The following is a 15420-nucleotide window of genomic DNA, read 5'->3' as shown; positions in this document are numbered from 1 at the left end:
CAATATTCACTATGTCAAAATAAGACAACACATTTACTGCAAATAGTAATTTCTTTATTTAGACGTTAAAAAGTCTTACAATATAGAGCTCCAGAAAAGATAAAATTCTCCAAAGAAATGAAAACATGCGTATACTACAGCGGAGAGGACACAACTCTCCTTGCATGCAGAGGTGTCAGAGCTTCCTCTGGGTAAGATCATAGCAAAACTCCAAAACTTTCAGCTGAAAGTGTGTGTAATAACTGAAGCTCACTGATGCAGGACATTTGAGAAGACCAATGTTGTAAGATGGCTACATAAGGTGCCAAAGGTGTTTCAGGTATTATGTCTCAAAACACTTTGTATTTAGAGACACGTATCCTCACCACCTTCATTATACGACTGAAAATAATGCCCAAATCCAATCTCTGATGTTATTCATAACACATTCAATACAATATTGATTTGGTTCTCTCTTTCCTTTATATTTTCACTTTTTATGGTAAACCCAGGAGAACCTCTGAACCATTTGCCATCTCAATGTAGAAAATAAAAATAACAGAATAGTTGAGAGGGGGGAATTAAATAACAGGCTGGAAAATATTTAAAAATTAAGAGTGGTGAATGCATCTTCCCACTGCCACAAAACCGTCAAGCTTTCCTTATCCCTGTACTGAGGGGACACATTTCTGCTTTTCCCATCTGGATACAACAAACTGGTCACTCATTTCTCATGAGTCCCAAGGTTCAGGTGGTGCAGGAAGAGAGTTGGGTCTGTTCCACAAAACAACTCAAAGTATCACTCCAAACTGACCAGCTGGAACTGCGTGTGTGTCAGTGATGGTCTTTCAAACACTTTTTCCTTTCCCTTTCAAACCAACTGTTTTCTTTTGCTCATCATGATAGATCTATCCCCTTTAATAACCACATAAAACACAATGTAATCTGCAAACACCAAACCTTTGCCCCTTCACCATGTCTACAACTGTCAGAAATTGTTAACTGTGTCATCAGGAGCACTATTGGATGCTAAGTTTTTTTGTCAATGTCAATTAACTGGGCAATAAGATATGCAAAAATAACAGGGGATCCCCTCGCAAAATAAATGCAGCAACTTTTATGTTTGAAATTTTTGTTTTCTCTTTTTAGCGTCCTTTAAAGAAAGTGTTGAATCCTGGGGCATTTGTCACAGTTCTGTTTATGTGGAGATGGCAACATCAGTGCCTTTTCCAAACGTTGTGCCCCTACTCTGACTTCTGAAGCTCTCCACTGGGTGGTGCACAAGGACTGCGCAGGCTCTTCTGCAACACATGGGCATCTGCAGGCTCTATCCTCTTGTAGTAATTCTTCTTTGTCTCAATAATCTCAAAGCCAAACTTCTGGTAAAAGTCAATGGCTGACTCATTGCTGATCTGCACATGACTGTAGGGTGGGAAAATCCAAATTTATTAGTAGGCAGCTCATCTGGAATGTGACACATAGATAAGCTTTCATAAATATTCTGTAAACACTCACAGGTAAATATTGTCAAAAGTGCCATCCTTCTCGCAGATATTTAGCACATGATTTAGCATCTTTGTACCTGGGGAAAAAGTAAAAGCAAAAATCAGAGAAAGAAAGTGCAAAATCACAAAGTGCACAACAGCATCTTCTTAAGCTCCCCACTACAGATAGGTATCGAGAACCAATACCAAACTGTCCAAGCCATCACATGCCTCCAAGTAGATAACTTAATTTTATCACACAAACTCATCTGAGTCACACACAGTTTTTTTTCCCCAACCCTGTTGACTCTATTGTGACCCACACATAATAAAACACTTTCAATGATGGTCAAAAACAGTATAAAACTGTTCAGGAATCAATAAGGGGAACAACCAAGAACTGTGCTTAATTGCAGAATCAATTATATCAATGTTATGTAAAAAACAAACAAAAAAACTTCAGTATCCAGTCCTACTCCTTACCAATTCCAAGTCTACGGTAGGGTGCTAGACAGCCAAGTGTCATGATGTACAGTCTCTTCTGGTTCTGAGAGTGGTCCACTCTGCAGCACACAGCACCCACTGCAATGTCATTGAAGTACGCTGTGGGTGGGGGAAGAAAAAAAAAAATGTTGGAGATAATGTTGGAACTCAAACAAATTTTACATTCATACACACTTCTACCACATCTGATAACCAAGCAATTAAAATGTATGCAGATTGAATCCCACCCAATCCCTCATTTCTCTCTTATTTCAATGTCATTATATGAAGTCATAATTTAGTGCCACGGCTTTTAAAGAAACCTACCAAAATTACCTGGGTGTAAGCATTGTAATGTCTTACCTAGCTTTGCAAGCTCTCCAACTTCCAGCACATCTTTGTAAAACTTGTCGTTGTAGCTGACGGGGAAGATGACCTGGTTCAGGCGTTTCAGCTGCTTAATGTTGTGGGGCGTAACGTCCCCCAGCTCGATCCGGCTACTGGAACAAGAGCAAAACGGTCAAATGGCTGACAACTGGTGCACGATTACATTCAATGTTATATGACTCAAAATACAATGAAAATCAACTAACTGACATCTTAAGATCTTACCAAGTCCTGATCCCCCCCCCCCCCCCCCCCAAAAAAAAAACTATGGGCTTGATATGTGAACAAACACTATTGATACCAGAGCTAGAAGATCAATTCCTCAGATAGCTCACTGACAGCAAATTATGTGATAACAATTTTGATAATTGATTAATATGTGGGCTATGTTTTTCTCAACTGTGGGAATTTTCCCAAAAGCTGCAATACTGTTGAACTCAATCTGTCAATAACTTATGTATAGAACTAATGTACTATACATAAGTAGCTCCATATATTCATACCCCTCATGAATATATGCATATACTTTTACAATCTACTTACTACTCATTTCATAATATGTAAATAACTCATGCAAAGTGCATTATTCTAGTGTTCAATTTCATTTGTTTCGATAACTACATCTGAAATATACATTACATATATATAGTCTGTAAATAACCCATGTTCACTCCTAATGTGCAACATTCTTATGTCTTACATCCTCCAAAACAACATGTTTAAATATAATGTATGCTTTTGTAGGTATGTGCATGCATATATACATTTTATGCACCGTGTCAGGGAGTATAGTTATAGTTTTGTTATGTTTAAATGACAACAATAAAGAATATTGAGTCTTTAATATCCTGCTTTTGTTTTATGTGACTTTAAAGCAAAGATCTTTTGGACTCTTGATTGACATAAACTGTGCTTTAGCAAACTACTCATAAAGAGTTAGTTTAAAAAAGTGAAACCATAATTAAAATCACTAGCCCTAGTTATTCTCCTAAGTATAATTAAGTAACAGCAAATACACAATAGTCAGCCAGATAGCATTTCTTTGGACAAATCCCTCTTATAATTACGTTTTACAAAATAACACCTGCTGACTGTGATTTTGAGACTCTTTACTGGGTAAAGCAAACTTCTATGATCAAGACTTATATATATTCTACTTTAAATAACTCCAGGATAACCAGGGGACAGGGCTGGATTGGTGTAATCAGTAAATGACACACATAGCAGTCCACTCGCCTCATTGAGGGGTTCACTGTGGTATTTATAGGATGAATACGCATCCAAGAAATGGTGGAGGTCAAGTGTGTTGTCCCTAAGCATGGACAGTGAGATGTGAAATCCAAAATGTACAGTTAATACAATTCAGCATTAATCGCCTTAATGTAATCGGAAAATGTAGTCAAAAATGTCTGTAAGCATCACTGCCAGTGTGTTACTTTGGCAGATCAAGTTACACTGAGTCAGCTGGCACAAACACTAAAGTTGCTGTCAAGCGTGACTTTAAAACGAGAACTTTTCTCACAGCGTGATAAATGCGTCTAAGACTTGCGTTAAAACTGACGTGACTCCCCTGCAGGTAGCTGAAGTTCGCGGCAAATACCAAAATAACCACAGCCAAGGTTAGCTTAGCTCAACTGGCTTTACTGACTCAGCTCCCCACTAGCAGTAAGCTAGTTAGCTTAGCTTGTTCGCGACCTACACGAACCGACAAGCGACTCAAGTTAACGACAACACCCGCGACAGACCCGCTTGTATATTTGCTGTCTTTTGTATATCTGCCCTGCTCCTAAATAAAAGTATTTTCGCAAGCTAGCTAGCCTCGCCGTCTCCTCCCCGCCTCCTCCTGGAGGAAAAAAAAAAGACATGAAAAACTTTAGTTGTGCTAAGCTACGTATTCGTGACCCAGAAGTTCTCACTCACCCTTTCATTTTAGAGACGTGATATCCGTTGTTTTCGAAGAGGGTGAACTCTGGAGTTGTTTCGGGTAAAAGGTGAGAATTTGGAAAGAGTTGGGGTCGGGGATGCCTCCCGTTTTACCCTCCACATGTAGCTAGTTACGATGGTTGCAGTTAGCTTAGCCGCCACACTCCTTCCACGACTGTGTGGAGACGGAGACTGTCAACCCCTGACCTCCGCATGCGCACAAACACCTCTCCGCCATCTTTGAGACTTTTCGACCTGGATTTGGACTCACAGGCTGTTTTCCAGCCGCAGCAAAAAATAAATGAATTAATTAAATAACGGTCCATGTTGATTTTTATTATAATTTTTTTGTTGCGTGTTGAATATATTCTGCTTCTCACTCTTAATTATAAGGTGCTATATTGAGAAATTATTTAATGGGACGTGATTTCTGCTGTGATTTTGTGGCATGTAAGATGCTTCTGTCTGACCTCCACAAACAAGCGTCATGTTTAAGAAAACAAACAAAACACGTATTTCAGCATAATTATTGTAGAACAGTAGGATCACTACTACTCAGTGGAGTCTACCCTTTTTGCTTTCTATGTATATTACATAACTTACGTTTTACGCAAAAAAAAAAAATCGTAATAAAATAAGTTTATGTATGTAATACAGTATGACTTGGTGTAAGTCAGAGCGAAGCTGAGATTATTTACACAACCAAAAGTGAAAGAAAAACCCCATGAGTCCTGACTCAGGGCAACAAATAGCCAATCAGAACACAACATTGAAAATTTGTAGATTTTGTAAATTTATAAATTTTAGTTTTGATAAATGCAACCCCCACCCACCCTGAAAATCGCCAAAAAGGTAAGCAGTGGATCATTTTCTTGAAATAATGAAAACCAAAAAAAGAAACCTAGCAACCACATATAAAGCCAAAGGCCACAGACGGGTTATGAATACACATTTAAATACTTAAAATGTATTACAGGAACATCACATTTTCATCGCTTTTCTCCTAAAACACCTGAAAGATACACCGCGATCTGCGAAAACGCCTCCATTTTGGCTCAACCGTCACTGCAAAGATATCTAACAACACAAGAGATAAAGCTGCTTTGGCCCCACCTGTTGTCTTAATGTAACAGCTACACATATTATCTATCGTCTCTTACAAATAGACCTGCATTACTGTTAGTTTACGCTCACAAAAGGTCCGCTTAAAACTTTCTGTAGTCTCTTAAGTCCCCCTCTCCCTCAAATACCATGTTCCTGTAACACCAGTTTATAATAAAAACATTATTCCAAGGTGAAAACATAATTTGACACAAGGGATATTACTGCTAGAATATAAAAAGCTACGACCCCGTGATTAAAGATCTTTGCTCTTGTTACGGGGAGGATCCAAAATGGCGGCAGTTGCTGCTGGCCCGCAGTAAAAGCGAGCGGAGAGTGAATGAAGTCAGCTGATCTCTGCTTGCTGTCACGCTCCGCAGCAGCCAGCGTTCTCTCGAAGCAAGACAGTAAACGGACACTTCACAGCCACACGGTAAATATCCAGGTTTTTCTTTGAATGTGTTACGTCGTTTTGGTATTAGAAACTGTATTTTACTCTGTGTTTACAGTGAAACTGTTTAGCTATCCCTATGCGCCAGAATAGTAGAGACAGCATTTTTTTTTCTATAGCCAGGCCGACAAACCAGTCTTGCTGTCATTTTCACAACACCAAATCATCTACACAGCTAGCTAACCTTGTTGTTAATGTAAGGACGAAGTGGGGCCGAATAGAATTTACAAACATGATTTTTTTCCGGCTTTATGATTCGGATTTCAGACTCTTCCTGTTGTGTTATACAGCTGGCTAGTTTATAGTTCCGAATATCGTACAAATGCACAAACTCCTGCTCATCATATGTCATAAACAGGCTTCCAGGTCATTCTTGTGTCATAAAATCTTTACTATTAGCGTGTTAAAACAGTATTATATCTATCTATATGTGTGTGAGTGTTTATGAGCTCACGATCATCAGTGTTACCTGCATCAGCGGGGCTTTTATTTAACATCTGCACGTCTGGATGCGTTGCAGGATCATCTCAAATACATGTAACATTACTGAGCCTGTTTTTTAACCAGACTCCATCTCCTAGTGTTTAACCCTGTGGTCAAAGGGGCAATAGGGTTAAGCTCACTACAGACTCATCAGTGCCTGGCTGATAAGCTGTTTTATCAGTGTAACATTTTGTCCTAACAGGAGGCTTTTCCTATTTTTCCCTTTTTTTGCTGGCCATTATTTAATTAGACCACATTAATGTATTAATGCAGTAGTAAAATGTATTTAATATGTGAAATGCAGCAGTCAGGTGAGAGAAAATCTCCAGAGTTTCCACACACATAGTGATAATTTTGACTTCCCAGTTTTCATAGACTGACTTCCTCAGACTCATAGGCTGAAGGCAACCGGTCATGTGCCAGGATCATATGATTTACTGTCATGTAAAATACTTTTTCCATAGCTCTTTTATCTGGAAGTTATGAACAAATGCCATTCTGATGGTTTATTGCATACAACCTGCGATGAATATTGCAATAACTATTATAGCGTTGCAGTAAAAGAAGGTATATTTAATTTTAATGTGTAATTCGGTTGTTATTTGTAGAATAGTAACAGTAATAATAATAATCAAGTAGGTGGAGAGTTGCCTCTGGTACAGTAGCAGGTTTTTCAGGTGAGCTCTCATAGGCTCACCAGTATTATCCGATTAAAACAGGTAATTCAGTCTGTTTTTTAAACAGTGAAACCTTATTTAGGTGTCTCTCTTGCAGTTCTTGCATTAACCCGCAGGTGGAGCTGCTTTATTCCAGCACAGATGGCCAAGCAGGCTGGCATGAGCAGGAAGATCTTTGCATCAGTGGGAAGGGCAATAAAGGACATAGATGTAGACAGAGGGAGAGGAAAGAAAAGGGGGTGCAAAAGAAATCCACAGTATAAGCATGTTTTCTTGATCTAGCTATAGTTAATATATGAAATATATAGCAGATATAACTGATCTTGAATATGTGAAGCTCATCTGCAGGCGGCTCTCTGTGAGGATGGGTCTGTGTCACGACTGATGGCAGCCTGTGCTTGTGTTACAGCTGCACATAGCTGAATTGTGTGCTATAAATACCACAGAAATAGACTCAGGAAAGATGCACCATATTCTTCATATGAAAATGAGCACGCTGCAGGATCCCCCTCTAATGTTAGCCTGACACGTCACACTGACTGACTGTAGTAGGCCACTGGACCTAAGGTGTGCAGTTGAGGCCGGTGAGGTGGGATGGCCTACTTCCGTCTGTGATGCTGAGACTGCAGAGAGATGAGGAGTCCTGAGCAGTGACGCTGTGCTTTCTTCAAGGTTTCCATGGTTATTACAAGAGGAGCCAATATAGAGTAGTCAGCACAATGCCAGGAAAATGTTCTCTTTCATTTAAAAATAGATTTGCGTTCATTTTTTACTCTTTTACATTCAAATAATCTCAGTTTAAGAATATAAATCCCTCCCGAGTCTGGGCAAAAGTCCATATTCATACATCCATTTCCTTAACCGCTCACCCTGTACAATTTCCCAGTCCATAACAGGGCTAGTCACATTCATTTAAATGGCTTTGTGTTATAAGAGAAAACTAAATGTTTTATTTAAGAGCTGCTGTGAGTTTTCAAGTTGGCACATTAAAGGTATTTTTTTGTAATTACCACAGGGGCCACTGTTTCACCAGTGGGTGTGTTGAAATGTTTTCAGACGTTTGCTGCTGTTGTTTAACTTTCAATGTTTCTTTTTAGCCCTACACCCATTTCCTCAGGAGTGTTTGAATTTTCCCAGCCTGGCACTGTAAATCTGAATATGCTCTCTTGCTTGTTTAAATAAATGTTACACTGACTTGCCGCACCGCCTTGTGGTCAAAATTGGTATTACACAAAAGTACATCCCAGCTGAGTTCAACTTTACTCGATGTTTCCTCAACAGAAGGGCAGATGCTTTGGACGTCACATGGTTGTTCACTCAAGAGAAGTGAAGAAGAGAGTTTAGGCAGGGTGGAGACAAGTGTCAGGGGATAATGGATATATTGGACAAAGGATGTTGAAGATTGAGGAGGAAAATAGGAAGACCTCAGAGGAGGTTTGTGGATGTAATGAAGGGGAACATCCAGAGGGTTGGTGTGACAGAGGAGGATGCTAGGGGTAAGGTGAAATGGAGGCAGATAATCCATTGTGATGACCCCTAAAGGGAACAGCAAAAGAAGAAGAAGAAGAAGCTGCAGAAACAGTTCTGCTTATAAAAAAAAAAAAAATCAACCCTGGGTTATCTTAATCCTTAGGAAGCATGGTAATTCTGGTGCTCTCTGACACACAGGGGCTTTATAGCTACAAGTTAACTCATTTATCATTTAAAATTAGCCACAAAAAGGGAAGTTTTTGTCACTAACAGTCCCTCATGTTTCTCTCTTTTATTTTCTTCCAGTCTGACTAATAAACTTGTGAAGATGGACATGTCCAAGCTGCCCAAGATCAGGGATGAGGAGAGAGAGAGCCAGTTTGGATACGTTCATGGAGTCTCCGGACCAGGTTGGTCCCAACACACACTTTGTGAAACTCTTCATATTACACATTATTAGCACTGGAGTTTAATGACACAAACTCTTGCATTTCTTCAAAACAGCAAACCACAAAATTGATTTCAGTCAACAAAAAAGCATTCACTCTGATGATTTTTTACTTGTCTGTGCTTCCAGTGGTGACAGCGACGGCCATGGCAGGAGCAGCCATGTATGAGCTGGTTCGTGTTGGCCACAGTGAGCTGGTGGGAGAGATTATCAGACTGGAGGGAGACATGGCCACCATCCAGGTCTACGAGGAGACATGTATCCTTATTTTACAAGGCCGCTATCACAGGATGTTTCAATTTATTAAGGTCTGTCCTAAAACAGTAGTAAGGGGTCCATATAAATAACCATATGGGGTTTGGCTGCAGTTGCAGTTCCAGTTCCTACTAGCCATTGTCTTTCTTCCACCCTGGAGACTCCTGGCTTTGTGGTATATTTATTAAAGAGGCAGCCTGGTATGGTCACTAAAGTGGGTGTATCATTTGTTATGCTTTGTTATGCTTATATTTTCACATTTCAGTAAATTGCTGCACCTATTTCCCATGTTCCTAAAGAAATAAAGGGTGGCTCAAGACTTGAACAGTGCTGTACCTCACTAATTAACTTGCAGTACAAAGTATTTTTATCTCATGTTAGTGTTCATATTAGAAACAGCCTTCAGCTCTCATCCAAACACTGACGGGTTTTTCTGAGCTTGAATTCAGCTGGTGTGTCTGTGGGAGATCCTGTGCTCCGGACAGGGAAACCTCTGTCAGTCGAGCTGGGTCCAGGAATCATGGGCTCAATCTTTGATGGTATCCAGCGACCTCTCAAGGACATTAATGACATCACACAAAGCATCTACATCCCCAGAGGCGTAAATATCGGAGCCCTCAACCGAGACCTCAAGTGGGAGTTTTCTCCCAGCAAGAGCCTGCGGGTAAGAGTCCATGTAGACTTCCTCTTGAAAGGTCAGAGGTGTCAGGTGACTTAGATTCACTCCATGTCTCTTCTCTTGTTGTTAGGCTGGCAGTCACATCACAGGTGGAGACATCTATGGCATGGTGTACGAGAACTCCCTCATTAGGCACAAGATCATGCTGCCTCCCAGAAACAGGGGCACCGTGACCTACGTGGCTCCGCCTGGAAACTATGATGTTACCGTGAGTCTGACACGCCTCCAGCTACAGTTGTGGTTAACGAGCGGCTGCGGTGTTGATTTGTGCTGATGTCAAATGCATCTCTGTGTCAGGATGTGGTGATGGAGCTGGAGTTTGAGGGTGTGAAGGAGAAGTTCACCATGGTGCAGGTGTGGCCTGTCAGACAAGTGCGGCCCGTCACAGAGAAGCTGCCCGCCAATCACCCGCTGCTGACCGGACAGAGAGTGCTGGATGCCCTTTTCCCGTGAGTTTCAAATTCTCCTTTAGACCCTACCTTTGATAATATTTTTGGGAAAGTTTTCCTAAACTCTTCTCCTCGTGGTTTGAAGATGTGTACAAGGAGGAACCACAGCTATCCCAGGAGCCTTTGGCTGTGGGAAGACTGTCATCTCTCAGTCCCTGTCCAAATACTCCAACAGTGATGTCATCATCTACGTAGGCTGTGGGGAGCGTGGAAACGAGATGTCAGAAGTATTGAGGGACTTCCCTGAGGTGAGTGGCAATGTACTGGTACCCCGTTCTAAGTAAACTGGTGTGCAGACATAACTGACAGTGTTGTTTGGTCAACAGCTAACAATGGAGGTGGACGGTAAGATAGAGAGCATCATGAAGAGGACAGCGCTGGTGGCCAACACCTCCAACATGCCTGTAGCTGCCAGAGAAGCCTCAATCTACACAGGTAACTGTTAATAGTACCCTAAAATTACTCTTTAATCTCTCGTTCTCACTGTGGGAGCCTCTTATCAACTGAAAAACTATAACAGGTGCATTATGAAAACAATCACTGTTAAGGGATGGCTCACTCCCTGTCCTTGTGTGATTGTTTTAAATGAGCTTGCATGTGTTGTGCTCTTAAACTCACTTTGTTTTGGCAGGAATCACTCTGTCTGAGTACTTCAGAGATATGGGATACAACGTGAGCATGATGGCCGACTCCACCTCCCGTTGGGCTGAGGCTCTCAGGGAGATTTCTGGTCGTTTGGCTGAGATGCCTGCTGGTAAGTTTGAAATCTCCGGGAGCAGGGCTTCTCAAAGTTTTAGGGGCCAAATTAGGGTCTCGTGGGTGAGAAAAATTTCAAGCATCTCCTAATTATTGCAGCACAGATTTAGCTGGTTTGGGCTCAGTGTCTTGAGAATGTGGACTTAGTCAAATATTCATCTATGCTGTGCTTTGAGGGCCAGAAAGACTAGAAAAGAACTATATAAATGTCCGTCCATTCATTTCCAGTCTTCTCAGTGCAGAATTAGATTACGTACATCAAACTTCACAATGCATTAAATGAGGGAAGAAAGATTAGAAATCTGCTCATGCTGAAATGATTAAATCTGTGACTTACAATTTTCTGCCGCTCTCTTATTTTCCTTTGACTGCTTACATCGGTGTCAGCTTAAAATTCTTTTGCTTGTTAAATTATTTGAGGTATTTTGGTTATAACGTACAAGCTTCTGAGTTACTTTCCAAATCACCAAATGGCTCACCAAATATTCACCCTGTAACTTTAAATGAAACAATTTCGACTTGCTGGGAAAAAGTGTGTTTGAGGTAAAAGTGTAAAACGGATGGTATGAAAACAGGTGTGTGTTCAGTGTTGAATTCTCTCACGTCTTTAGTGAAATAAAAGCTGACCTGACAAAAGCATTGTCTGCATGTGCCCACAGACAGTGGTTATCCTGCATATCTGGGCGCCCGACTCGCCTCCTTCTACGAGCGTGCTGGGAGAGTCAAGTGCCTGGGCAACCCAGAGCGGGAAGGCAGCGTCAGTATTGTAGGCGCGTGAGTACAGCTTTGCCTCACTAGAGGGAGACATTACTCTGCACATCTTTTCTGGGCTTAACTCAGTGGAATACAGAAGTCTAATGAAAATGTTTGCACTTTCCTCAGTGTATCACCCCCTGGTGGTGACTTCTCTGATCCTGTTACCTCAGCCACACTTGGTATTGTTCAGGTAATGGATCAACTTCTGATCCCACTGTAAGTAGATCAGCTTTATAAATTACAAGTGCTTTATTATTCCCCTCGTTTCTTCCCCTCTTAGGTGTTCTGGGGTTTGGATAAGAAGCTGGCTCAGAGGAAGCACTTCCCCTCCGTCAACTGGCTCATCAGCTACAGCAAATACACCCGTGCCCTGGATGAATATTACGACAAGCACTTCCCCGAGTTTGTACCTTTGCGTACTAAGTCGAAGGAGATCCTGCAGGAGGAAGAGGACCTGGCAGAGATTGTGCAGCTTGTTGGAAAGGTAATTTATCACAAAGTTGGTGAATGTAGTTTGATGTCCTCTTCAAAGCCAGAAACAGATCCTGCTAAAACATCACTTTCACCTGTTTTGTTTTGGCATATTTCAGGAATTCACTGAAGTCTTTTTACATGAATAAATGAACAGTGTGATTATCTCTGACAGGCTTCACTGGCAGAAACAGATAAAATCACCCTGGAAGTGGCCAAACTGATCAAAGATGACTTCTTGCAGCAGAACGGTTACACTCCTTATGACAGGTAACATTTATAGCCTACGTGACTTGTACCTTAATTGATTTTACTGGTTCAGAAAAAAAAAAAGGGAAGAAAAAGTGAAGCTTCGCAACCACTAATTTCTGTGTGGAGTTATGATCTAATCTAATCTTTGGTGTCACTCTCTTCAGATTCTGTCCCTTCTACAAGACAGTGGGCATTCTCTCCAACATGATAGCTTTCTATGACATGGCGCGGCACGCGGTGGAGACCACAGCTCAGAGCGACAACAAAATCACCTGGGCCATAATCAGGGAGCACATGGGAGAAATCCTCTACAGGATCAGCTCGATGAAATTCAAGGTGTGTTCAGATGTACACACAAAAGCTTGTTCCTTCTGTTCTTCCTTAATATATGTGATTTTTTTTTTTTTTTTTAAAGACAGTTTTTCTAATAAACTACGGTTTTTAAGCACCAGGGTGCATCTCCTTACACTTCAAGCTGTAAGATTTTTATTTCTGTTTCCGTGCAGGACCCGGTTAAGGACGGTGAAGCCAAGATCAAGGCCGAGTATGCACAGCTGCTGGAGGATATGCAGAACGCCTTCCGTACCTTGGAGGAATAGGTGCCCACCAGTCACAATCTTTCCAGTTTTCATCTCTGTCACCTCCACTGCAGAATCACATTCCACCTCCATGTATTCCCAAACTCTGTGTACTCCTTTGTGCTCCTTTGTGAGTTACTATGTGAGAGTGTGTGTGAAGTTTCATGTGGAGGGAAAAGAGAAAGATGTACTGTATTCATTATTACTCGTTGCCTCGTATAGGCGCACTCTGGATCCTCTGCATGGTCATTGATCATATCTGTGTATGTGTGTGTGTGTGTGAATTAGATGTGTGTATGAAACAGGGATCCCTTCACCTTGATAATTCCTTTCTCTGTTTACATGAATCCTGCGTGTTGTGTTGCTCTTTCTGGAGAGGATTGTTCAGTTGATGTATTGTAATTCACAGACCATCTGTACAGAAGATAATTGAATATAAATTTAATGAGATCAGTCTATTTATTGCCAGCATTTTGACGTAAAGGCTTTGTTCCTTTTTTGTTTTTATGGTTGTGTTTTATGCTGTGCAGTGCTGTGTACTTTGCTGTGTGAATGTGTAAGAGTCTGACGCTCTGCTGTCCAGTGCTTTCATCATGTTACTCCCAAAGAATTAAAACATGAAAAAAAAAACCCCAAGTCATTGTGTTTGTGTCTGTTTGCCTTCATTGTTTCTGATGATGCTGCCAGAGCTGTTCAACTGGTCTCCCTGCATATCACGCATAGTGTGCAGTCTTCTGCACTCTGCCCTGAGGATGCATTACATAATATACTTTTAACTACCTTAATTATTACTCTATAAAACATCATAAAGGGGTGCATATGGTTAGCAACAATATTCAGGTAGGCTGCGGTGTTTGAATGATGCTCAGTTGATACTACGGGGCCAAAAGTGTGCCAAGAAAATATCCCCCATGCTACCAGCAGCAGCAACCTGAACCTTTGATGAAAAGCAGGATCCAAGTTTTCATGTTGTTTATGCCAAATTCTGACCCTACCATGGACTGGTTCTTATATAGTGCTTTTCTACTCTACATGAGCACTCAAGCACTTTCAGAATCTTTCCCAAGGATTGAAACACCAACCTTGTGATTGGTAGATGATCTGTTCTACCTCCTGAGCTACACAAACCCCCAACCATCTGAATGATCCAGCAGAAATGGAGACTTATCAGACCATTTTTTCCAGTCTACTACTGTCCAGCTTTGTGAGCCTGTGTGAATTGTAGCCTCAGTTTCCTGTTCTTAGCTGACAGCAGTGACACCCGGTGTGGTCTTCTGCTGCTATAGCTCATCTGCTTTAAGTTTTGACATGTTGTGCATTCAGAGATGCTCTTCTGCATACCTTGGTTGTAAAAAGTGGTTATTTGAGTTACTGTGCTGTGGAAAAATAAGTTGAGCCCTGAAACCAAGCTGATTTTATGATGATTTATTGAAAGTAAGAATATAAGCTTTGCAAAAGGATCAATACAGCACGAAGTCTTTGCACCAGCATTGACCAAAGAGCAGAATAACCACAGTTCCTTTATAGTCATTGTGTTGATACAGTCTTGTTCTGTTAGCTGTGGGGAGTTTAGTTTCCCACCACCATGTAACTTCAGCCTGACAATGAGTGCGTCATGGCCCTGGACACAACCTAGAAAGAAATTTGTTCTCTACTTTGCACACTTGGTCTTTGTACTAGAAAATTACAATTACATACCAAAAGAAGTACACAGAGGTTATTTGTGTTGAAAAACAAATTTTCCATTACAGCTGTTGCATTCCTATGAGCTCAAAGCAGTCTGGCCATTCTCCTCTGACCTCAATAAGGCATTTTTCTTCCAGAGAATGGCCGCTCACTATTTTCTCTTCTTTTGGACTATTCTCTGTAAAGCTGGCTGTGCGGGAAAACCCCAGTAGATCAACAGTTTCTTAAGTACTCAGACCAGCCTGGAACCAGCAACCATGCCACGTTCACAGTCATTTAAATAAATTATTCCCCATTCTGATGCTCTGATGTTCAGTCATCAGGTCAACTCAACCACGTCTACATGTGCAAATGTATTGAGTTGCTGCCAGTGTGACTGACACTGGCAGCAACTGAATGAATGAAGTGGCTGGTGAGTGTACCATTTCCTAAAAAAATGGAAATAGTAACAAAAAACAAGAAAGAAAGAACATTAACTACCAAAGCACAATGTACTCAATTAAATGCTATAATTGGAATTACCTCTTCACCAAGAGGATTACAAAAATAAAAGAAGGGAGAGGCCATTTTCAAGCCTTAAGTAATTATGTGAAGACCAATGAGCGCCACCTCCAATGAGATGACAACTCCCTTAAGGAATGCTCCCCGGATG

At 41.1% G+C, this 15420-nt stretch overlaps 2 protein-coding genes across 4 annotated transcripts; one reads left to right on the top strand and one right to left on the bottom strand.

The window, feature by feature from the left end:
• Positions 1–32: 32 nt before the first annotated feature.
• Positions 33–4463, bottom strand: naa50 (N-alpha-acetyltransferase 50, NatE catalytic subunit). 2 transcript variants are annotated; one of them, XM_030756324.1, is made up of 5 exons: positions 4254–4463; positions 2310–2446; positions 1947–2066; positions 1495–1561; positions 33–1401 (listed from the first exon to the last, which is right to left on the bottom strand). In XM_030756324.1, the coding sequence occupies exons 1-5, from the start codon at positions 4259–4261 to the stop codon at positions 1224–1226; spliced, it is 510 nt and encodes a 169-aa protein (XP_030612184.1). In that variant the 5' UTR covers positions 4262–4463; the 3' UTR covers positions 33–1223. The 2 variants fall into 2 exon arrangements, with proteins under 2 accessions (XP_030612184.1, XP_030612185.1); XM_030756325.1 differs by having other exon boundaries at positions 2310–2443.
• A 1188-nt stretch (positions 4464–5651) lies between these two features.
• Positions 5652–13707, top strand: atp6v1ab (ATPase H+ transporting V1 subunit Ab). 2 transcript variants are annotated; one of them, XM_030756241.1, is made up of 16 exons: positions 5652–5790; positions 8745–8848; positions 9016–9144; positions 9591–9805; positions 9891–10028; positions 10118–10269; positions 10355–10517; positions 10596–10704; positions 10901–11023; positions 11685–11799; positions 11908–11971; positions 12062–12265; positions 12428–12522; positions 12669–12726; positions 12799–12840; positions 13011–13707. In XM_030756241.1, the coding sequence occupies exons 2-16, from the start codon at positions 8767–8769 to the stop codon at positions 13101–13103; spliced, it is 1782 nt and encodes a 593-aa protein (XP_030612101.1). In that variant the 5' UTR covers positions 5652–5790; positions 8745–8766; the 3' UTR covers positions 13104–13707. The 2 variants fall into 2 exon arrangements, with proteins under 2 accessions (XP_030612101.1, XP_030612100.1); XM_030756240.1 differs by having other exon boundaries at positions 12669–12840.
• The last annotated feature ends 1713 nt before the right edge of the window (positions 13708–15420 follow it).

The sequence above is a fragment of the Archocentrus centrarchus genome, chromosome 20, assembly GCF_007364275.1.
Source record: "Archocentrus centrarchus isolate MPI-CPG fArcCen1 chromosome 20, fArcCen1, whole genome shotgun sequence".
Lineage (NCBI taxonomy): Eukaryota > Metazoa > Chordata > Actinopteri > Cichliformes > Cichlidae > Archocentrus > Archocentrus centrarchus.
Note: the sequence above shows the minus strand (reverse complement) of the source record. Positions and strands in the feature narration are given on the sequence as shown.

Bases quoted from the DNA above. Each gene is read 5' to 3' on its own strand.
- naa50 (XM_030756324.1), bottom strand. The intron at 2,067-2,309 runs GTAAGACATTAC...CCCCACCCACAG, and splicing joins TGGAGAGCTTGCAAAGCTAG to CGTACTTCAATGACATTGCA. The intron at 1,562-1,946 runs GTAAGGAGTAGG...CTTTTTCCCCAG, and splicing joins CTACCGTAGACTTGGAATTG to GTACAAAGATGCTAAATCAT.
- atp6v1ab (XM_030756240.1), top strand. From the start codon at position 8,767: ATGGACATGTCCAAGCTGCCCAAGATCAGGGATGAGGAGAGAGAGAGC. The intron at 10,705-10,900 runs GTAACTGTTAAT...TTGTTTTGGCAG, and splicing joins AGAAGCCTCAATCTACACAG to GAATCACTCTGTCTGAGTAC. The intron at 11,024-11,684 runs GTAAGTTTGAAA...ATGTGCCCACAG, and splicing joins TTTGGCTGAGATGCCTGCTG to ACAGTGGTTATCCTGCATAT.